This window comes from Perissodus microlepis, chromosome 7 (assembly GCF_051167445.1).
Source record: "Perissodus microlepis isolate ML-2025 ecotype Zambia chromosome 7, ASM5116744v1, whole genome shotgun sequence".
NCBI classification, from domain to species: Eukaryota; Metazoa; Chordata; class Actinopteri; order Cichliformes; family Cichlidae; genus Perissodus; species Perissodus microlepis.
In genome coordinates, this window is record NC_140467.1 from 16457128 (window position 1) to 16479719 (window position 22592).

Sequence of the window (22592 nt, forward strand, 5' to 3'; positions counted from 1 at the left end):
CAAACCATCTGTCTTCTCTGTCCAAAAAGTGAGCACTGGCATCCTCGAAATAATGACCTTTGACCTTTAAATGCAGATGTCCAGCTGAGTCGTGTCCAGTCGAGGTGGCTCTTCTACGTTGTGCTATGCATTTATGGAGTGGCTGGTTGGTTTCTCTAGTGTAGAAGTCTGAGCACTCCTCGCTCCACTGCTTAAAGAAGTCCAGTCTCTTTCTTTCCAAGCTCACTAGACTATCATGATCAGGATGGGTGAGAACCTACACAGACATTTAGATGGGGTCAGGTTGACCTGTGAAGTTCAGAATAGGGAAGAACGGTGATACTTTGCATAAACAACATGAACTAATCGATCCTTTACGCCTTGTATTTGTGCTTCAGGTGTAATGGTGGGGCAGATATTGGCACACTTTGAGCCAAATAGCACCAACTGAGCATTGTTTAAACACCGCAGCCACCACAGAGTATTTTTGTTGACCATGTCCATCTCAGTGGGGCCACAGTGTACCCATCTTCTGATGCCAGTTTCCAGCAGGATAATGCAACATGTCCCAAAGCTTAAATGATCTCAAACTGGTTTCTTGAACATAGTAATGGATTCACTGTATTTAAATGGCCTCCACAGTCACCAGATCTCAATCTAATAGAGCATCTTTGGGATGTGGAGGAACAGGAGATTCACATCATGGATGTGCAGCTGACATAGTTCAAAATCCCTTTTTTTGCAAACACTTCTTACTTTAATAAATAACAGTATAATGTGATAAAAGCGAATAAATTGACTGACAATTTATTGATCATATTTATTGATTGATTGTATTGACAGGTGTGACTTCTTGAAACTGCACCAATTTTCTTGAAATGACCTCCAAGACAGAAACTTGAACCTATTTTCTTAATAGTGATTTTTTTTATGCCATAAAAAGTAACTGTGCAGAAAGGAGACCATCTTCCATTTGTGGTAAAACGATGATCACATGTCCACTGTCACATATAAGCATTTCTACGCAGGTTGTTTATGCACCTGCACTTCTGCTGTCCAGTGCTCCGTCTTATTTGCGATGTTCAGGATGTTGTGTTTATGTGTTTTCTTTTTTTGCTTTGCATCCATAATTTTGCCACAAGTAATGAGCTATATCACAGAAAAACAGCTGCTTTACCTCCCTGAGAGCATCAACTGGATTTCATGAGCACAGTAATACATTTTTATTAAATTGTAAACTCAAAATCAGCAGGGGGCAGCACATACACAGACACACAGGAATATTTTCTTTAACCGTGAACCATTATGTTCCACATCAAGGTTTACTGATGGATTAAATTTTTTCTTCGTTGTTACACTCTTCTCACTCAGTAGTTCCTTCATGCATTCACACTCTGATAAACAGCTTTTATAACTTCAAGGCACGTGTGTAAAATGATTAATCAGGCTCTCGGTCTGCAAATGTTCTGCTTGTCTGTTGTGTTTTGCTTAATTTAAAAGAAAAAAGCAAGCACTTAAAAATTAATTTTGCTGTTGCATCGATATAATTGCTTTGATCCCATGATGAGCAGCAGACTAAATTGTCCTTTTAGTTAACGTCTGCATGTGTCTGGCACTTCTTTGGGTACATAGAAAGGCTGCAGTAGTCTGCCAGGATGCGGTCCACATTAACCGCCTTTGCTCATCTTATTCTGTGAGAGGAGAGAGATGGTTTAAAATGATCAATAAAGATCCACAGCAGGAGAGGTATGAAATCAAATAATGTGTTTAAGTCAAGTCGGGTCGTACTTTCTTGGCTTCGTCCACACACTGCATGTAGGCAGCGGCAATGCGCGAGCAGCACAGAGTCTTTCCCGTGTTCTCCTTGTAGCATTTTAATATCTGACTCTGCAAGTCTCCACACACTGGCTGGGTGTTAAAACGACTGAGAGAGAGATGAAGAAAATAATATTAAATAACATTTGCCTCATTCTTATGATTCAAACTTAACTTACATCAAATAAAAGCTGTAATAAGGCTTACATGATACTACACATAAACAAATTAAAGTGTTCTGACTTACGTAAAACGGCTGAGAGTCTCTTCTTTGCCCTTCCGGAAGCTCTCGACAGAGACTTTGTAAAACTCTGCACACTGCCAAAGTGGTAAAAAACACACACGTTACCCTCAACATAACATATCACAACTGCTTCAACAAAATCCCACAAAAAAAATTCAGGACGTGACGGCTCCTCAGTGGCCGAAATTTGCATTTAAAGACCCCGAAAACATGTTTTAGCTCAACTTCACGGTTCTATCACTGGTGTCAGCTGTAAAAGGTGGTGCTACATGTGTTTAAGCTCTAATTAGGATCCAGACATGTTGGAATTAAAGCGTGATGACATTTGTTAAGGTGTTTGATCATGTACCTATGGCACTGTTAATAAAATGAAAACAAAGCGCAGCATACTGCTGTGTCTTGGATTGGCACACGGGTGCATTTACAGTGCAATTTGATACCTGAAGAAAGTAATTAACAGTTTCAAATAGTTCCAGATATACTGCTGAAAAATTAAAGGATCACTTAATAATTTTAACATCAAGCCCAGAAAGGATTGACGATTTGATAATTTTGGTTTCCACTAACTGGTGTTGTTTCATGTCCTTCTCCACAAATTATCCAGTGTGCAGTACTGTGCAAAAGTCTTTTTTGTTAAGAAAATGGGAAATAGCCAAAATGTGCAGATATACATGGAAAACAGAGTTGTATAATTCTAACAACTGTCCTCAGGAATCGCTCTGTAAATTTCTTGAAAGACATTCAAAGCTCTTCTTTGGATCCTGGCCTCTTTTTATTCTGTTCTCTTTCAAGATGATGCCACACTGCTTTAATAATGTTCAGGTGTGGGCTCTTGGGGGGGCAATCCATGAGTGCTAGTCATGGTTAGTCATTGCATGTTTTGTGCAGTGCCTTTGGGATCATTTTCATGCTGAAAAGTCACTTTCCAGATGATACTAGATGGTGGATCAAAATCTGAATGTACTTTTCTGTGTTCATAATTCCATCAGTTTTGACAAAAATCCCCAACACCACTGGCTGAAATGCAGCTCCAAGTGATGACAGAGCAGTCAGTCACTGTTGAACCTCTCTTCTGACCCCTGCTGTACAGATTGATAATCACTTGAAAACAAAAACGTCATTCAAATCTGGGTTCATCACTACACAAGACCTGCTGCTACTGATTTTCAGCCCATTATCTTGTGTAAAGATAATGGGCTGAAAGACATAAAGACCTGGATGGCCGCTAACTTTCTGCTTCTTAATTCAGATAAAACTGAGGTCATTGTACTCGGCCCTGAAAATCTTAGACATATGGTATCTAACCAGATTCTTACTCTGGATGGCATTACCTTGGCCTCCAGTAACGCTGTGAGGAACCTTGGAGTCATTTTTGACCAGGACATGTCCTTCAGTGCACATATTAAACAAATATGTAAGACTGCTTTCTTCCATTTGCGCAACATCTCTAAAATTAGAAATATCCTGTCTCAGAGTGACGCTGAAAAACTAGTTCATGCATTTATTACTTCCAGGCTGGACTACTGCAATTCATTATTATCAGGATGTCCTAAAAACTCCCTGAAAAGTCTTCAGCTAATCCAAAATGCTGCAGCAAGAGTCCTGACAGGGACTAGAAAGAGAGAGCATATTTCTCCTGTTTTGGCTTCCCTTCATTGGCTTCCTGTTAAATCCAGAATTGAATTCAAAATCCTGCTCCTCACATACAAGGTCTTAAATAATCAGGCCCCATCTTATCTTAATGACCTTGTAGTATCATATCACCCCATTACAGCACTTCGCTCTCGCACTGCAGGCCTACTTGTTGTTCCTAGAGTATTTAAAAGTAGAATGGGAGGCAGAGCCTTTAGTTTTCAGGCCCCTCTTCTGTGGAACCAGCTTCCAGTTTGGATTAAGGAGACACACACTATCTCTACTTTTAAGATTAGGCTTAAAACTTTCCTTTTTGCTAAAGCATATAGTTAGGGCTGGACCAGGTGACCCTGGATCCTCCCTTAGTTATGCTGCAATAGACGTAGGCTGCCGGGGGATTCCCATGATGCATTGAGTTTTTCCTTTCCAGTCACCTTTCTCACTCACTATGTGTTAACAGACCTCTCTGCATTGAATTGTACCTGCTATTAATCTCTGTCTCTCTTCCACAGCATGTCTTTATCCTGTCTTCCTTCTCTTACTCCAACAGGTCGCAGCAGATGGCCCCGCCCCTCCCTGAGCCTGGTTCTGCCGGAGGTTTCTTCCTGTTAAAAGGGAGTTTTTCCTTCCCACTTTGGTTGTTGGGTTTTCTCTGTATCTATTATTGTACGATCTACTGTACAATATAAAGCGCCTTGAGGTGACTGTTGTTGTGATTTGGTGCTATATAAATAAAATCGAATTGAATTGAATTGAATTAATCTAGCTTATCTTTTTCTCCCTGTTTTCCTGCCTTAAAAATAGCTTCTTGACAACCACCAGAGAGACCATTTCTAACACGGCTTCAATGAACAGCAGACGGCTGAAAGGCCAAATGAAACTCAGGTCCTGTGTCAGGTCTTTGTTGGATTTTTTTTCCCATTTCTTAATTACATGATGTTCAGATTTTGATCATTTGCTGTAGATACTTTTTCGGCCTACAACTCACTCTTTTGTCCCCAGTGTCTCTGGTTACCTTTAATACTTTGAAGGACACACTGAGATTACACAAGTTACAAGACAGCTTGGCTCCTTAGAAGCAAAATATAAAAAGGGGTGACTCAAGACTTTTGCTCAGTACCATATGTCAGTAAAGATTTTCAAGTTGAACATTTAATTTATCAAGATCTGATGTCTGATTGTGTGTTGAGGGTTGCCTTGATTCTGGAGTAATATATACATCATATTAGATTAGATTACAACTGGAATTTTTCAAAACTAGTTAAAAAGCCAGTTAGGCATACACGTTGTCTTTTGTTTACAGTCTTTTCCCCCCCTGGCCACTCGACACATCTCTAGTAAAACATAGTCTCGCTTTAAACCTGTAAGAACTTTAAACATATAAGAATTACTTCAAGTCTCAAAAATGTTAACTAACCTTTGTATCGAGTTTTGCAAGATGTTCCTTGTAGAGAGCGTCTCGTTTCTTCAGCTCTTTCTCCTTCTCCTCCAGCTGATGAGCCTGCGATAATGTAACATTCGTAGAAGATATCAGCACAGCTCTGAAAATGTCATATTGAAATTTTGTAGAGGCTGACACTCAATTTACATGCGTTTTTTTCTGGGTCAATTTTTTCTGTTTTTCAAAGTTACAGCTGCAAATCATGTCTGTGATTTGCAGCTGTTTGAGAGTGAGGCATGCATGCATGCATCTCTATCGTCCTACCTTCAGCTCCATCCACTGAAACAACAACGTGGCAAGAAAGAAAAAGAAGCACATTAAAAGGAGGAAAGAGTTTTGTATTTACAGCAGAGTTCCTCACATATTCAGAGTCAAGCGTGTCATCCTTTGCTTACATAAAGCTGCACCATGAGCTTCTCATCTTCCGTCTTCATTCGCTCTTTCATGATAGTATCTGTGAGCTTCTCCGTGTTCGCTGCCCTCTCAGCCTCCAGAATCTTCTTCACCTGCTCCTCCACCCGAGCCCGAGCTGCTGCCCTCGCCTCAGCTCGAACCTGCACCCTCATCTCCTCCAACCTTCACATGCACAAAGTGCATCTTTTAAAGAACTTAGAGTTGATTAATAGATAAGCTGATCAACTGAGAATGCATCAGCAGCAACTGCTCAAGTGTGCAGATATCCTGGGATAATTGTACTTAATTAATAAGGATATATTCTCTGATATTCAAAGTTTTGATTGCAGTTTAACTTTAAAATCTTTGTTATTGCTATTTAAATATTATATTTATTATTGATTTATGGCATTTTTGCATAAATCAAAGAATAATTTTGAATAAATTCGAATGTTTTCCTATTAAATAGAATTAGTGACTAAATAATTAATGTGGCATCTTGAGCAGAAATGTGTGCATCGGTATGGATCAACTACAAACCTCTACAGTTATGTTTTTATCTTATCAGAAGGGACAAATGAGACAGCAAGATTCAAAACTCAGTAAAACATTCAGTCTTGTGTCCTTACTGCCTCTGTAGCTCCTGCCTCTTCTGGTCGATCTCCTCCTTCAGACTTCTCTGTATCTCCTCTTTGAGCTTCTGCCTCAACTCGTCTTCCGACACTTGAGAAGAAACAAACAAAGCAATGATTGCAAACATGTTAAATCTACTGATTGAGTTTGAACTCCTACTAAAAGCCTGAAACTCTTTCCAAATGAAAGCCTCAAACATAACTTGAACATCACTGCTTTAGAACGCTGAAATGAAACTTCTACCAGAAATAATGGTCTGAAATAATGGTTACACATTGGTAATAAGAAAAGCAACAAATGGTGTGTCCCTGTGTACTTATTTTTCTGATATGAGTGCTTGATCTTCTTCCCAGAGTCAGTATAGTAAGAAGCAAGGAAACGGAGAACCTCACTGGGAGGCAAATCTGCTGAGGTGGTAGGTGGCGTGTTCTGGCACACGCCACAGTTCGGGTCATTTCCACTGAATGTTCTGCCTCAGAGATTTCAGGATGTTACACTGTAACTCTGTAATGTATTTTAGGCTTGGAAACTTCAAACTGCTGCTTTCGGCTCTTGTTAACTGAAATGATCCTGCAGACAAAAGACGGAAATGCTCATTCTCAAATCTTAATCCCACCTTAGAGACAAGTGGTTTATTATTGTTATTATTACACTTTTTGGATGCTTCATCAGCTGTATCTCTCTCATTTCCTCAGAGTCATGTGATTTGGACTTTAATTCTGCATACTTGTGTATCTGACTGAGCAACATTATAAGGTTTGTCCTATTAACCTCCATGTCCTTAGCCACGTCATGCACTTCAAAGCATCGCAAGAGCTAATTGGAAATGCCAAAAGATTAGGATGGTTCAGACTCACCTGTCACAGGTGGAGGTGGTGTTGTGACAACAGGTACTTCCTTCTCATCAAAAGGAGGCACAGATGGGTTCTTGGGGGACTCCTCGGTTGGTGGCGGTGGAGCTAGAGGTGGGTGAGTTGGGGCAACAGCTTGCTCCACATAGTGACAGGATGGAGATGTTTCTTCAAAAGAGAGCATTGGAGGTGCTAGAGCATCCTCTGGAGGAGGTGGAGATTGAGCACATGGAGGCTCTGGATCAATAGCAGGAACCACGACTGGTGCCTCCACTTGACACCGCTGGTCCACTTCCTCCACTGGTCCAGATGGAGTAGATTCAACCGTGGGTGGAAGTTGGACTGTTTCTACTGGTGGAGGTGATGGGGTAACAGATTCTAGAGGTTCAACAGATGGAGTGACAGTAGCGGGCTCAATAATAGTGGGGGGTGTTTGAGATGAAGGTTCAGGTGGAGCCAGAGATGCTTGAGATGACTCTACAGACGTGGGTAGGATTAAGGTTTCAGCAGAAGGTGGGACTTCAGCAGGGGGTGGAGGAAGGGGCTCTACAGGTGCTTTGACTCCTGGGGAAGGGGTGGATGGAGTTTGAGCTGCAGGCTCTGGAGGGGCTGGAGGAAAGGAGTGAAACTGCACAGGAGGAGGCGGGATGAGCTTAACAGCAGGAGCAGGTTCCACTGTTGGAACTGTGGCACCCTGAGAAGGAGGAGAAAGAGAAGGAGGTGGTGCTGCGATAACTGTAGGTGGAGGAGGTGACAAGTGTTCCACAGAAGAGGTGGGATCTGGAGAAGCCACTGGTTTTGATGCATGAGCGAGATGCGGCGAGACGACCTCTGGCGACAGCTTCATCCGCTTGATGACTCGGTCTGACAGCTGATGAAAGAAGAAGAAGAATAACCGTAAGCGCCACCTGCAGGCCACAAAGAGCAAATTCAAATGTTTCCCATGCTGGTGCTCTGCTCTCTATCACAGGTTCAAGTCTTGCGTAAGTAATGTGAAGTTTACGCATCACTGCCATTAAACACTGCAGCGTTATTTCATAAGACTCAGCGTGCCACTGAACAAGTGTCCAATGGAATTGTATATCAAATACATCAGAAAATAGGTCTCCTTGTTTTCTTGTAAATTGAAAAGACCTTCAGACTGTCTGACCTTTAATATTTTCTAAGAGAAATTCAGAATAAGAACAAATGAGAAATAATGTTATTTTATTTGTGCTTTTGTCTGTTGAACAGCCACCGGCAGTGACATAAATACACATTCAAAATCCAGAGAAGCAACTTTGGTACAGCCTTGCTGCCCTTTGAAAAAGTAACACTTACTGAGAAAGATGAAAGCATAAATGGTATATAACTTTGTTTAAGAGTGAAGAACCTATCACTTTTATGCAACAATATATTTTTTAAAAGAGTTCTTATCAAATACCATGACCAAGGCTACATCAGTGGAAAAGTTTAATGACTTTTAAGAAAATAGAAAGCCCAGCAGTATTGCAGCATTGAAAACAAGCCAATCAATCCAATGATATGTCAAACAAAACAATAACTGACAGTTTTTTAAATTGAAATTGTAGAACTTGTGCTGTTTTTAAAACACAATCTCAAACACCACTGGCTCAAATGATGCTCCAAACCATGACAGAGCCTCCGCCGTGCTTTTACACAGCGGAGGCTCTGTAGACACTTCTCTCCTCACCTCCTCCTTAAATTTATGATTTGAACCTACAACTTCAAATTTAGCTTCATCACTATATAAATTTACTTGGCCTTGAATTTCAGCCACCCTTCCACTGAGACCATTTCTGATGAAGCTTTAGCAAAAAGTGTCCTATTATAATTATTATTAGGACTTAACTTTCAGATGCTTGTCATCTAATCTACATAGTTTTTTTTAAGCCTGCCACTTCAAAATGAGAGAAAAAGAAAAGAAATGACAGGTGGCTCAAGACTTTTGCACCGTGCTGTATTTAAGGACCCCAGTGCCTGTATTTAAATCATTCACATTTCTCAGGACTTTTTTGGTGTTATGCTGCCTCCCACTGACAGCACATAACACCAACTAGCAATATGTCTTCTGCATATTTGGACACACTTTAATACAATCTGTAAATACGATCCTTCTTGACAAAATTAGAGAGGCTTGAGCCAGCTCCTACTGGAGAATTATATATTTTAGGATAGTTTTTTATTGCGATCAATCCATGCAGTAAAATTTTATTCTTTGAAGTCAGGGATGTCAAACTCATTTTACACTGTTGGTCACATCCAGCCCACTTTGATTTTAATTGGGGTGAAAATCCCCTCTGTCAGTGTAAAGAAATGTAACTGCACACTTAATGCCTGTGATATCTCAATGTAAGAAAAAGGAAGTATGTTTTTCTACATGACAAAGGAACTGTGCTGTAGTTAATAAAAGAAATCTTTGAGCAGGACTATTCTGGCTTAAATTGTAACAAATAAAAGCGTAAAATTACAGAAAGATGTTCTGGTAGGTCATTGCCCAGACAGTCCGGTAATTATAAAGAATAATATTTTTGTTAATTCACAGAAAATGTCCTATTTTATTTATTTGTTTATTTTACTTTACAGTAGACAGATTAAAAAAAGGAATTTCTGTAGTGGATAGTGAGAAAAATAGTAACTTTACTGTTTTTCAATTAACCATTACTTTATAACTTTGGTGACAAATACAGAGACAAATACTGAATAGCAGTTTCTATCCTGTTTTTCTTATATTACTCTTTTGTAATTATATTTAAACCTTTTCTCTTGACCCCGCAGGGACTTTCACTTAATTTGTTACAATGACAATAAAGATATTCTGATTCTGTGTAGTATGAATGGTGGCTGGGCTGTCTTTATTAGCAGAACAAGCTGTAAAATTTATGAAAATACAGTTCAAAGTCCAAAATAAAAAAAAGAACAAACTCCAATCCTGTGGGCCAGACTGGCCGGATTCAGGCACGCGGGTCTAATATTTGACACCCCTGATACAAACCAAAGTAAAAGTGCTGTTGTTACACTGTAATGTCACCAATAGAGGTCGATAAAGGTCGCAGATTGAGAATGGCATTATTTACCTGAAATAAAGCAGATTTAATTATAGATATGATGCCGTAAAGAATTAACCCATATTTTGGATATTACAGGAATTTAAAGACTTTGTGAAGCAGCACTTCCACACGTGTGGGGAATGTAAGGCGAGCATGCACTTTCTATTTTTAACCCCTACACCAGAGGGAAGCCGCTGACTTTGTGCGGGGTGATTTTAGCAGACTTTAAAAAAATGGAAAAAAACAAAAACAAAAAAAAATAATTTCAAAAAGGGCGTCTAAGACAGGAATGACAGGAAATCACTGACTTGCACTGATGCGCTGTGCAGCCGTGCGCTATACTAATGGAAACAGCTCTAAACAAGCCTTCACTCACCCGAATGCCCTTCAGAAAAGTAATTCCTCCGCCTTCATCTTCCTCACAGAAGTGACTCGGGCTGTTTCCCCCCATCACTGCCCCTGCTGAAACTACAGCACCCACAGCGTGGACGAGTGCTCAGTGACAGAAAACCCAAACAGCTGCCCTTCCCACCACCGACAAGGAATAACATGAGCAGCCATTGGCTGGAGTTGAACACCACCCCCCTGGATTGGTCCAGTGCGCATTAGTCAGTGAAACGTAAGAGAACAGAGTGTCCCAGCTTCAAACATTCATAAAACTCACTTAAAAAGGAAGCATGCACAGATAAAAAAATAAAAACAAAGACAGTCTCAGTCTTCAGTTATGTTGCCACTTTAATTTCAATCACCAGGGAGTGTAAAGATTTATTGTTGACAAATACACCTGAGACAATATGACAAGGACACGGGGACTATATGCACTGCATAACCTGCCCCCCTATCTAATCACGCAATCTGACTCCAGCAGCTCTTCACACACGAATCGGTGAAGTCCTTAAAATGAACACGAACCTGGAGCAGCTAGAGGCTAAAAAAAAATAGATATCCAAACAAAGTCATAGACAAAAAAGAAAAGTGGCACTGAATTTGTGTCTGTGAACGCACCATAACGAGGTACTAATGTTAAAACACGTAAATATGAGAGTATTAGTATTTTTCCTACTGTTAGCAAATCCAATGAAAAGACCAAACTCAGAATCTGTGTAGCCAAAGTATTACAACACAACACTGACCCACACTGTTGCACTGGCTGACAAAGCTCTCACCAGACCCCCAATCACACACTTCGAACAGTACCTACAAAATACAATATTCACTCGTCCTGATAAAAACAGTCTCCAGCTGTATTCAGAAACGATTTCGTTAAATGACACCGGCTGGAAAAGTGTGACTAAGTGTGAAAATCTGACGTTTTGGCCACAGGGGGCAGTAAAACTGTCGACACAGCATATACATGCTGCAAACAGATATTTCTTTCCCCTTCAAATCTATCATTATAATTATAACAGATTAAACACTGAAAACATCTTTACCTAGAGTCTGTTTGTCAAGCGGAAACAAGGAATGTTTATGGATTTTGTATGAAAAAAAAAAAAAAAGACAATTTAATCTGACTAATAATCACTCTTCAAGTTTGTGGTAAAATGCTTGACAGGAAGCTCACAGTAAGTCGTTTTTACAACTTTCTGCAATCAAGCACAAGAAAAACAAGTTCTGGGGTAAATGATGGCATGTATCTCTTTGGGCCTGGAGAGAGGGTGAAAACTCTCTGTGGGTTCATCACCATAATCAAGTAGTCACGTGATCAAGTAGTGTAAAAATATTGACTATAGCTGGTTTTAGAGATCTACATCTTCAGTCACAGCGAATGGGCTTGGTGCTTGGAGTCAGAGAGCACAGACAGACAAAACACAGATTCATTCACATGTGGAATTAAAATAAATAAATCCATCATGAATGAGATCTGGCTCAACTGACTCAAAAAGCTCCTAGCAATAAATCTGTGCTGATTTTTAATAATCAGCCTGGCTGTGAGCAACATCCAAGCTAGCTCACATTGATGTCACTGTTCCAAATCAATCAGTTTCATGCATCAGCTACAAAAGCTTTTTAAAACCAGTTTTTAGCTTATTGTGTGGTGAACTCAAGAAACAAAATGTGCAGCGAGACATGTCTTGGTACAAAAGACCAGATGTAGCAGAGAATGTAAACACTGAACAAAATAGACCCCAGATTACGAGAGCTATGGCCGACTAGTTTGTCTCTGTATGTGTGAAGGAACGTTTACTCTGCTGGATTTGATCTGTTCATGGGATTTGCTGACAACAATAAAAATGCAGAACACCACCATACTTTAAACTGTTCAGGTGGTGTATGACTGCGCACCGTGTAATCAAGTATAAATCTAAATGACCCTAAAACTGCATAAAACTGCTGCAGGATAACAACATCACTCTACGTCCAACACGATAACTGATTTTCTGTCCACCGCCAGTCTGGTTCGTCACTCTGCCTTCTTCTCTTTGGCGTCGGGTCCCCGTAGAGCCGCCCGCACGCTGCTCCACACCTCCGTGTACAGAAGAGTACCGACGAAGACCACGGCCGTCCCCACCCAGTGCCAGGCGGTGAAGGGGTTTTGGAAATAAATGATGGAGAAGATGAGGCTGAGGAACTTCCTGAGCGTCACCACCAGCGTGACCGTCAGTGAGGCGCACTCGGTGGTCAGGATGAAAACACCACGGATGCACACGTACCTGAAGAAACGGTTAAAGACTGCAACAAGACTTGAGATACAGAAGACAAAAACCTAATTTCTTCACGTGTTGCTAAGACGGTCTGTGTCAATTGACCTCGTTAGCTAAACCGCCATTTAATTAATGTTATTTTTCACGATCAGCATCACTGGACAGATCAGGCAGGGATTAATCAGTTAATATCGTGATCCCGTGTATAACAGAAATATTCAAACCTAGTTTTGGTAGTAATATAAAATTATTCTGGTAAATTATTGTAGTATTTATTTTAATTAACATTTTTCTATGAAGCCCATAGTGGATTATTAAGGTTTTATTTTACAGCTGATTTATAGTTTAGTTCCATTAATTAATATTAGTTTACAAATATTTAGGAAAACAACTTAAACTTTCATTTTTTTAAAGTAAAAAAGTAAGGACCACTCTTTAGTTTTCTCACTTATAATATTACTTTGTGTTACAAACTATTTTAGCAGTTGTTACAGCACGAATTTAGATTCTGGGTCATACTGTTTCTCTTACTGAGACAGCATTATAGTTCACATACATACTACAAAAGCTGAATCCCCATGAATGTTTCCTGAATTTCAAATGAATCAGTATATGTACAAGTAATCTCTGTGAACCATAAGCTCTGGTTTCAGACTGCTCTGAACACATGGCTTTGCATTATGTCAAATAAAAAGGATATCACTACCAAAGTTATCTCAGACACGCTTCGGTTCTAAGCACAAAAGCCCCACCCACCTGCTGTACAAGCCTTCTGTTTGCAAAGAGCAGCCAATCAGAAAGCCGTGTGGCCTTAAAGGGAAGCAGTTGAAATATTTAATTTAATACAGTGGATGAGCTGAGAGGCCCAACCAGGAACCAGCATAAGAATTAAGCATTAAAAACAGCGCATAATGGGTCAAATTTGATGAGTAACAAAACGACTTTTCAGTGGTGTTACTGCTGCCTTAACATAAGCAGCTTTGCCCAAATAACCCTGTTTTATCATTATAAATAAAGGCAAAGTCAGTAATCAAAATTCAGCTGATGCTCAGAAACAATGAAATTTGATGAGTCAGCTGTTCTACTTAGAGCAAGAGGTGATGTATAAAATTTCAATGATTAAAACCACGCTGTAGTTTTGACTTTTGGTATAAAAATCCAAGAACCTTCTTCCTTTACAGCAGTGCCTTTCATGCCTTTATTTAAACAAAAGAAAAACCAGACAAGCCTTCATCAGCACAGAGTTGTCCACCCACTCAGGGGAAACATGAGCTGGCCTCACAACGGGAGGGTATTACTTCACTGATGTTGTCACAGAAACCGGGCTCAGTGCTGTGAACATGTTCGGACACTTGATCTGTGAGCTCGCCCGAGAAGCGAAGCTACCATCTGTGGGACTAAGACCTGCTGACTCTGTGAATCCCAGTTTATATTTTTTAGCTGCTGGGGGAAAAAAGCAAGTTATGAACTGTGATATTGTGTTTAGTAGAAAAAGAGAAAAACAGTACAAGCAAACTGCAAAAGTACTTGTTTTGGTAGGATACTGTGTGATGACATTGATCAGCAGGTAGATCCACATTATCGGCACGGTCAGTTCGACCCCAGGAATCAGCATGGGAGCTGCAAAGAAAGTAATCATTGACACCTGTGATGAAACACGCACTCTGAAAAAGACTCCCAGAATGAATTGATGGCACTCACTGCTCTGACTGAAGAGGACGCAGTGGTTGTAGATATTTGTAGAGAGAAGCAGGAAGCCCGGCAGAGGCAGGCAGTGCTGCAAAAAGATGCAAAGGAATCATGTTAAAGGATTGCACATTTTAAAACAGCTCCATGAAAACATTTGTGGAGTGAATTCCTGGGCTGTTGGTGCTGGAGGAAAACTCACATTGTAGAAGAGCGCCTCTTTGGAGTGTTTTCCATACTTCTTGTACAGCGTCTCCTGAAAAATGCCCATCCTCGCAGACATCAGCAGGGCAAAGGTCAACATGGCGATACCTGAATGCATCCGTACAACATGTATATGGATTATCAACATGACATGAAGTGTTATGTTTCTATTCTAAACTTCCCACCCCTGCAAATGCCTCCAACACACAAAATGATTGGACAGAAACTTGCGACTTACTACTAAACATGCACACCGATATTCACATATCTGCAAAAAGCCAGCATCAGCTGCCACTCACCTATAAGCCAGTGCATAAAGGTGTAAAAGCCTTGGTCTTCTGAACCCATATTTGACACATTCTGCAAAATCAGGAGTGCAGTTTATGAGAGCACACTTAAACAAATGCTAAAATGACTCACAGTCAAACTGCAGCAGTACCCAGTGTTCTGCAGAGGACTCACCACTTGTTTGGCAGACATGATGGTGCAGATGAAGATACCTGCAGAAACTAAGGCTATAGACAGATATTTGCTGGCCGAATATCTGCAGAGAGAAGAAAAATGTGGGTAGATTCACTACGACTCTTTTCAACTTTTATTTAGATTTGAAAGCTTCCTCTTTTCAATAGCTTCAACTACACAGCTGAAAAAAAGTGAATAAAATTTGCATTTTTAAGCCCTGAGATGAGCGTTTTCATTGTCGCCACCTTGGTTGAAAACTTGGCTGGGACAAGGAAGGGAGGAAAGCTGACTCATTAACCAATGAGCGGATAATTCTCCGTTCATAAACATAATGTAACCAAGATTTACAAAATAGAATGTATTTGTTACTGAATATAACCAAAACCGAGTGACCGAGAGGGGAACACAGACAGCTTTTCCTCCCATAGACTTCTATAGTATGGAAGTATTTTTGCAACCTAAGCAAACGTCATCTGGTGGCCTTCAGATATAGTGCAGGTGTTTCCACAATAGCTTCCTTTGTCCAACCTGGCTGCTATGTCCATCTTTAAAACTATCAATGTATAAAATATAATGATGGGTACTGTAGACAGCACCACTACAAACTTTCAAGACAATGAAGATGAATGTGTAAATCAGACTGTCGTAGTAAAACTGCTCCAACAGGATCTGGTGAAGATGATTTTATTTCTATAAAACAGCCAAATTTGTGGAACACGGGATTATCTTTGTGAAATATGAATGAATCAGTTCAGATGCAGGGATTTTTGCAACTGTCTGTCCACGGAATAAAACCCTGATCATTATAATCTCTGTCAGCAAAAAATTGATCCTATTAGCATTTAATCAAAGTGTGTGGTCATTAAGTACACTCCATGAAGCATTCTAGTTGCTAAATTTACAAAGTCAAAAACATAGTGGGGAAACGTTGTGTATGTTGTTGGGGGATGCTGGGTACCTTTTCTTCAGGATGATTATTCCCAGGATCATGTTAGCGATTAGTGATCCCTACAGAGAAACAAGAAAACAGTTCAGAGATCAGGCTTTGGTGAAGGAAGTGATGGTCAGTGATAACAGGAAACATTCAAGAGTCATAGTGTGAAACTTACTGATCTAAAGATCATGTGTAGAGGCATGGCGATGTTGAAATTGAGAGCGTAGTTGTTGATCACACTGACAGTGAAGAACATGGTCACCATGATCACATAGTTACTGAAAAAAATAAATAAATAAGGGACAATGTGATTCAGTGTCAGCTTTAAAAAGTCACCAGCTGAAGAATATTCACATCAATCTTTTTTGTTAATAAATTATTTAATTTTCACCTAATAGGTATTGCTGGTTTCTTGCGTCCAAAGTTTGTTTCAAAGATGAAACCTTCCAATGCAATGAAGACAAACTGAGCAAAGGTGACTATGTTGCCGCATCCTGGAAAATCTCTATGGAAAAAAAAGAAAAAGAAAAAGAGCCACGAGTTAATTAATAATGCATCATTTAATGCTAACGACAGACATTTCAAAAATGAATACACTGGAAAAAAAGACGAGAGCAATATATATATAACTTTTTCTCTGATCTACATACCCACTTAGTATAATTGAATGGCATTATGTAACTGTAATGAAAATAAAAACTAGCCTCAGAATAAATGTGCTAAAAGAAAATAAAGATAGAAGTAAATCTTTAGTTTTAGTCTTTGGTAATGTGGCCCAATCTATGGCTACTATACCATGAGCAGGCTTTTGCATGGCTGTTTCTAGACATAGGGATATCTACATGAATATGAGCCAGGTGTCTGCACAAGTGCTGTGATTATATATTCAGAACTTCTTAAATTTACACTCAGATTTACACCCAGCCTCACCTGTATGGACGCACAACTTTCACAGTTAAGGAAGGGGGATAAAAACAAACAACTAAAACAAGGTGCTGACAGACACCCCAAATATGGGTGTGTATAGTATTGACACTGTGCATACACATAGTCACCTGACACTTTATTTGGAATACCTGCTCAGCTCTTGTTAAATAAATTATCTCATCAGCCAATCACAGGCACCTTGTTAAATCTGTTGCCAGGGAGAATTAAACAGTTCTGAAGGCAAAAGGTCCAAACTTGGACCTTTCGCAAAGTGTACCAAATAAGTGTGCAGTAAAAGTATTTCCATAGAATGTCACTAACTACAGGAAACCACTCTCTTACTTTCACTTCAGTAACACTGACCAACAGCTGATAACACAGAAACACCATAGAAGCACAAAGTACATGTCAAAAGACTGAACTCCTTCCAGCATAAACTCGTAATGCAAGTGATTATGACACAGTGATACTGCTCTGCTACATATACTGCACGCAGCGTAGCCAGTTTTCTCGTTAACACCATCCATTAACTACGTGAGGTCAGGAGTAACTTAAAAAACGTCTTGATCAAGTATGATTTGTATGAAGCAAAAACCGTTGAAAACGACAGTTAAAATCATTCAGGAGGAGAAGGGTAGCTTAGTAACACTCAGACAAACATGCAAATGAGACTTCACTTCCTGTATGAATTCAGTGAAAACACCTGTGCAACGAGGAATCTAAAAACAAACTGTTCACACAAACGTTTGTGAAGTAAAGTCTTCACGAGTCATTGGTGTAGACACGGTCTAAGTTTCTCACTGACCTCACAAGCAGCTCCAGAAACACCACATTGCTACAACAGCCGACAAAAACAAGAACAACGGCAAACACGGGCCCCATGGTGTTCACGGCGGGAAAAACTCGGTGGAAGATGTGTCACTTAATCAAACGGGACAATGAACGGAGCATGTTTGCATTACGGCAGCGGTTTGTGTGTCCGACTTCTTGTGCTTTCACACAAACTCCGGTTTCAGCTGAACACGTCTGAATCCGAGATTTCGCTCTTCCTTGTTCCAGGTGCTTCATGGGAGTTGTAGTTTATTTAAAAAACAGGAAAAGGGGTTTCCCGTGTGCGTAATATTTATAGTTTCATGTAACAGATTACGAATTAAAAACACGTATTGTACAGGAAGCAACACTGCATGTGAATATTAGTGAAAAATGTAACAAACGAATGAATAAATAGGCTTTCAGCGTAATCACGGCGCAGCTCTGACGACACGCATGCGCAGCTCATTACAGACTGAAAAATAATGAGATATATCACTCTGCCTCATTTTATAGGTACATGAAGCCACGCAAGGCTGTTGGAGCAGGGGAGCTGCTCACTATGAACTATGATCGTGCAAATTTTGGTATCGATTTGATACCAAGTAAATACAGGAAGATTATTACTGATACTATTACTTTTAATCTATGAAGGGAGCTTATATAGGGAAGAGCAGGGTGCTGGGATTTATGACATGAATCATCATCCATTTGCAAATTTTGAAAAGATTTAAATCACTGTGGTTTTACTTTCCATAATAAAAAGTTAACACAATCAGCGTTTCATGGATTTTAACAATGACCTTTTTGGAGAGCTGGAATGTAATATGCCTGTCTCTGACGGACTTTGTTTTTAAATATGTTATAGGCTATAGATAAAATAGATGTGACAGTCAAGCCAATAAAGGTTCAGACATTATTCTTTTTTCAAATGTTTTAATTAAAAAAAAACCCACACAATTCAATGATCTACATACTAAACTTGAGGGATAAAAATAAAGTACTGATTATTTCGCGCTAGCATCGATCCAATATCAATAACATTTACAATTTGAAACATCTAATAATTATCTGATATGACACCTTATATATTTTTGGACTACAAATGTCTTACAGTTGAATGATTACAACAGCCAAATAAATCAAATTAATAAGACCAAAGGATAACAAGTACTTTTATTTTCTAAACGCGCAAACACAGACAGCTAAACTGGCAGAGTGTGTGTTGGATCAGTGAGTGTCATCATAGACGATCTTTGCTGGAGTGCGCGTATACGTGGCTCCGGCTGACGTGGTTGCGTAATGAACCGCTACCTTTGCCTCCACTGCTGCTACTGCCGCTTGTAGCATCAACACTTTGGCTACGCTGCTTTCGTAAAGCTGCCAGTTTGAGTCGTTGCGACCACTTGGTGATTGGACAGAGTCTTCAGCGGATACCAAAATGATTTCGCTCACGGATTCACAAAGTAAGAGCCGCTTCTGTTTCTATGCTGTTCTTTGTCTTTCTGGTGTTTCTGTGCGAAACCGGGTTTAGCTGAATGTACGAGGCCAGCAGCTCAAACACGATTGGCTGAGAGCAACGCTACGTCACCACGTGAAGTAGCTGTAAAGGGGAACTTTTTTTTTTCTTTTTCACTTGTTTCTTGTTTAAAAAAAAAAAAACGTATATTGAGCACAGCCGAAGTGTAAACCAACGAGGTTAGCGTATGTGCACGAGTCATTTAACTGCTTGGTTTTTTTTTTGTTGTTGTTTTTTACACTTGGCTGTGTGATGTCAGCACAGAAGTCCCACCTACCTGCTGTTCAAACCTTCTGTCTGCAAAGGGCAGCCAATAATAAGAAAGCTTGCTTAAAATGAGAGGAATAGAATTAAAAAAAAATCAGACAGCTGGCTAATCCAGAGTCCCACTGTAAGATAAACAAGGCTTATTTTGGACTGGATCATGCAAAGCTGCCCTGTAATAAAATGTGAAGCTGGAAATGAATATGAATACCCCCCTTAATGAATAGTCATTCTGCATTTCTTTAATAAAATTGAAATCCATGTAAACCAAAGTAGATCATGCGACGTATTAATGACTTCTTTCTTTTTTTGATGTCTGCAGAGATTGGGATGGGACTGACGGGGTTTGGTGTGTTTTTCCTCTTCTTTGGGATGATGCTGTTTTTTGATAAAGCTCTCCTTGCCATTGGAAATGTGAGTTGATGGTTTTTGGGTTCATTGATATATCAGAGTAGTACCTGTATTGTTGATTGCCATTTGGCTGTTGGTCCATATGATCACATTTGCTGATGTGAGTGGAAGTTGATCTTTTCTTTGCTGCTCTAGAGCAGGGCAGTAAAAAGGAAACAGATGTTGAAAATGAATGTTTATATCGGGGAAATTATTAATTTAAAAATTGCTGTGAGCACAGAACTATATAATCAGTGCCTATAACACAGTGTGAAAGTCAACCCTATATAACCTAAAAGATGTTGGACTCGTGACATGTTGTTTCCTGTGCAGATTCTGTTTGTCTCCGGACTGTCGTTCGTCATCGGCCTCGAGCGTACCTTCAGGTTTTTCTTCCAGAGGCACAAACTAAAAGCCACCAGCTTCTTCCTGGGAGGAGTGTTGGTGGTTCTGCTTGGCTGGCCGATTGTTGGGGTTGTTCTGGAGATCTACGGTTTCTTCCTCTTATTCAGGTCAGCTCAATCAGAAAGGGTTGAACTCCTTTTCCTCTTCTTCCTCTTTTGGCTGCTCCCTATTAGGGGTTGCCACGGTGGATCATCTACCCGAATCTCACCCAATACCTAACGTCCTTTGTCTGTCACCTCAATCCCTCTGCATGTCCTCCTTCACTATATCCATGAACCTCTTCTGCCGTCTTCCTTCTTTCCTCCTGCCTGGCAGCTCCATATTCAACATCTTTTGTCCAGTATCCACTATCTCTCCTCTGCACATGTCCAAAACAATTTCCAAGTCTCACTTGATTCTTGCACTCGTTAACAGGGGATTCTTCCCGGTGGCAGTCGGATTCATCAGACGAGTGCCCGTGCTCGGGTCTTTGCTCAGCTTACCGGGGATCAGTGCGGTAAGTGTCACTCTCGGGCACTTTAACCTTGATAAGGGTCACTAATCACAAATATTGTTTAGCTTTATAAGGCTTTCAATGACGTTTGTCTGCAAGACTAACAGTAAATAAACACTGTCTGAATTTGATGAAACTTTGTGGAAGATTCCACTAATCTTTGATGCAGTAATAATAAAAGTTGGTCATGGTGGAGAAGGTGCTCTCTGAGTGCACCTGCAGTTTTCTTTTATGTAAGCCTCTCTGGTTGCAGTAAGAAGTCAGATTCTATAGAAGTGCATGAGAAAATGGCTTCTGGCTCTCCTGCTTAGGTTATGGTCTCAGTTGCTACTTTCAGGTTTCATTAAATACAACATGATGTCCACTGTGTACATAAGATTCCAGCTGTAGTTGAAATAGCAGGGTACGCCACCTACGTTGTGGCCGAGTCACTCAGACTCATCGTCTGATCCGCACCTTGCATCTATTTAAGCTCAAGGCCTGGAAGCAGAATTTTGCTAATCAAAGGGTGTCACGGTGGCCTCCTCCATCTTTTAAGTACAGTCTTTGGCAGACATGGAAAAAATTGGTATTTGCAGCCTGTTGTCTAAAAAGTCATGCAAGTATAATTATACGAATATGAAACTGTCTTGTTTCATTTGTGCTAAATAAAATTCAGTTTACCACCATATATGACTAAAATACACCATTTAAAGTCTTGCACTTGAGAAGCTGGAACCAGGGATTTGTTTTCTTTATTCATATTTGAATAATGTTAAGTGCAAAGAATTGATTATCAAAATATTTGGGGATTAGTTCTCTAAGCTAAACATGAACTTTTCCATTAGATGATACAAATGGCATTTACGGCAAAAAGCAGCTGAACATTTTTAAAGAAGCTGATATTACTTTGTTGATCTATGTGGGCTTTAAAGATTTTTAGAGTGAAATGGCTCCAAAAGCTGAGGAAGGTTATTTAGATGACAGGGCTCTGATCTTTCTCTCATCTAGTCTAATAACAGGGTCCCTGTTGTCCTGAGCACGGCCTCATGGGATTCCCCGCTCAGTCTCGTGTCTTTGAAGCCTTTTGTAGTTTCTTGGAAACCGTCAGCGTCCAAGATCAGATAATTCTGCCGTGGTCGCTAATATTTTACAGCTGTTTACCAATATAAAAACCTCACTGCATTATCAACATCATTATCCTTGCATGTTCTGCTTCATACATGTTATTTTAAATCATCCTTCGCATAACAACTCGTAAATAATTCTGCCCTTTTTCATGTTTTATTTCAGCTGGTGGACAAAATTGGTGAGAGCAACACGATGGTATAACAAAGAGGACAGTTTCAGCGTTTCTTACCGTCTCATGGTGACTGTATATTTTGACCATTGCCATTCCAGAGCTGTGAATCCAAACATTACTCTGCACAAAAGACACACGCATCTGTGGATGTCTGACTGACTGTACATTTAATTCTATTAGAGGGAAACTGTTTCTGACTGCTACTGGATAACATTACCAAGAGATCTTTTTTTTTTTAAGGCTGAAAGCAGTTTCTCTTTTATGTCATTCCACTCTGATATTTATGGACTGATAATCTGGGACCACTGGATTAACTCAGAGGACAGTGACAGCATCTGTGTGCCTGAACTGACACTGAGGGCCTTTTTTTTTCCTCCATGAAGAGTTAGTGGAATTTTATACTTTAAAAATGTGCGGTTGAGCTAAATGTGGCAGAAATGTAAAAACAGTTTATATTGTCCTGGATGGAGATGTTTAACTGTAACTTTTCTAAGCGCTTGAAATAAAGTGTGCATTTTATAAATTTTGTTTTG

At 39.9% G+C, this 22592-nt stretch overlaps 3 protein-coding genes across 4 annotated transcripts; 1 reads left to right on the forward strand and 2 right to left on the reverse strand.

Moving 5' to 3' along the window:
* Positions 1-784: 784 nt before the first annotated feature.
* Positions 785-10651, reverse strand: LOC146382866 (uncharacterized). Of its 2 annotated transcripts, XM_084933836.1 has the most exons (9): positions 10415-10634; positions 6995-7859; positions 6134-6227; positions 5507-5687; positions 5376-5390; positions 5088-5171; positions 2042-2112; positions 1768-1903; positions 785-1670 (listed from the first exon to the last, which is right to left on the reverse strand). In XM_084933836.1, the coding sequence occupies exons 1-9, from the start codon at positions 10487-10489 to the stop codon at positions 1647-1649; spliced, it is 1545 nt and encodes a 514-aa protein (XP_084789962.1). In that variant the 5' UTR covers positions 10490-10634; the 3' UTR covers positions 785-1646. The 2 variants fall into 2 exon arrangements, with proteins under 2 accessions (XP_084789962.1, XP_084789963.1); XM_084933837.1 differs by lacking the exon at positions 5376-5390 and having other exon boundaries at positions 10415-10651.
* A 104-nt stretch (positions 10652-10755) lies between these two features.
* Positions 10756-18127, reverse strand: slc35b4 (solute carrier family 35 member B4). The gene is made up of 10 exons (XM_084933842.1): positions 17702-18127; positions 16361-16474; positions 16145-16247; positions 15994-16043; positions 15036-15117; positions 14873-14933; positions 14572-14681; positions 14385-14460; positions 14228-14303; positions 10756-12692 (listed from the first exon to the last, which is right to left on the reverse strand). Exons 1-10 carry the CDS (start codon positions 17776-17778, stop codon positions 12443-12445), a joined length of 999 nt encoding a protein of 332 aa, XP_084789968.1. The 5' UTR covers positions 17779-18127; the 3' UTR covers positions 10756-12442.
* An 877-nt stretch (positions 18128-19004) lies between these two features.
* On the forward strand, positions 19005-22582 carry golt1bb (golgi transport 1Bb). Its single transcript, XM_084933843.1, has 5 exons — positions 19005-19172; positions 19812-19903; positions 20213-20391; positions 20699-20780; positions 22050-22582. The coding sequence occupies exons 1-5, from the start codon at positions 19148-19150 to the stop codon at positions 22086-22088; spliced, it is 417 nt and encodes a 138-aa protein (XP_084789969.1). The 5' UTR covers positions 19005-19147; the 3' UTR covers positions 22089-22582.
* Positions 22583-22592: the final 10 nt, after the last annotated feature.

Excerpts from the sequence above, each read along its gene's own strand:
- golt1bb (XM_084933843.1), top strand. The coding sequence starts at position 19,148 with ATGATTTCGCTCACGGATTCACAAA. Across the intron at positions 19,173-19,811 it reads TTCGCTCACGGATTCACAAA|AGATTGGGATGGGACTGACG; the intron begins GTAAGAGCCGCT and ends TGATGTCTGCAG. Across the intron at positions 19,904-20,212 it reads CTCTCCTTGCCATTGGAAAT|ATTCTGTTTGTCTCCGGACT; the intron begins GTGAGTTGATGG and ends TTTCCTGTGCAG.
- LOC146382866 (XM_084933836.1), bottom strand. The coding sequence starts at position 10,489 with ATGGGGGGAAACAGCCCGAGTCACTTCTGTGAGGAAGATGAAGGCGGA. Across the intron at positions 7,860-10,414 it reads CTTTTCTGAAGGGCATTCGG|CTGTCAGACCGAGTCATCAA; the intron begins GTGAGTGAAGGC and ends TTCTTTCATCAG. Across the intron at positions 6,228-6,994 it reads ACCACCTCCACCTGTGACAG|TGTCGGAAGACGAGTTGAGG; the intron begins GTGAGTCTGAAC and ends TTTCTTCTCAAG.
- slc35b4 (XM_084933842.1), bottom strand. The coding sequence starts at position 17,778 with ATGGGGCCCGTGTTTGCCGTTGTTCTTGTTTTTGTCGGCTGTTGTAGC. Across the intron at positions 16,248-16,360 it reads AAACCAGCAATACCTATTAG|TAACTATGTGATCATGGTGA; the intron begins GTGAAAATTAAA and ends TATTTTTTTCAG. Across the intron at positions 15,118-15,993 it reads ATAATCATCCTGAAGAAAAG|ATATTCGGCCAGCAAATATC; the intron begins GTACCCAGCATC and ends TTCTCTCTGCAG.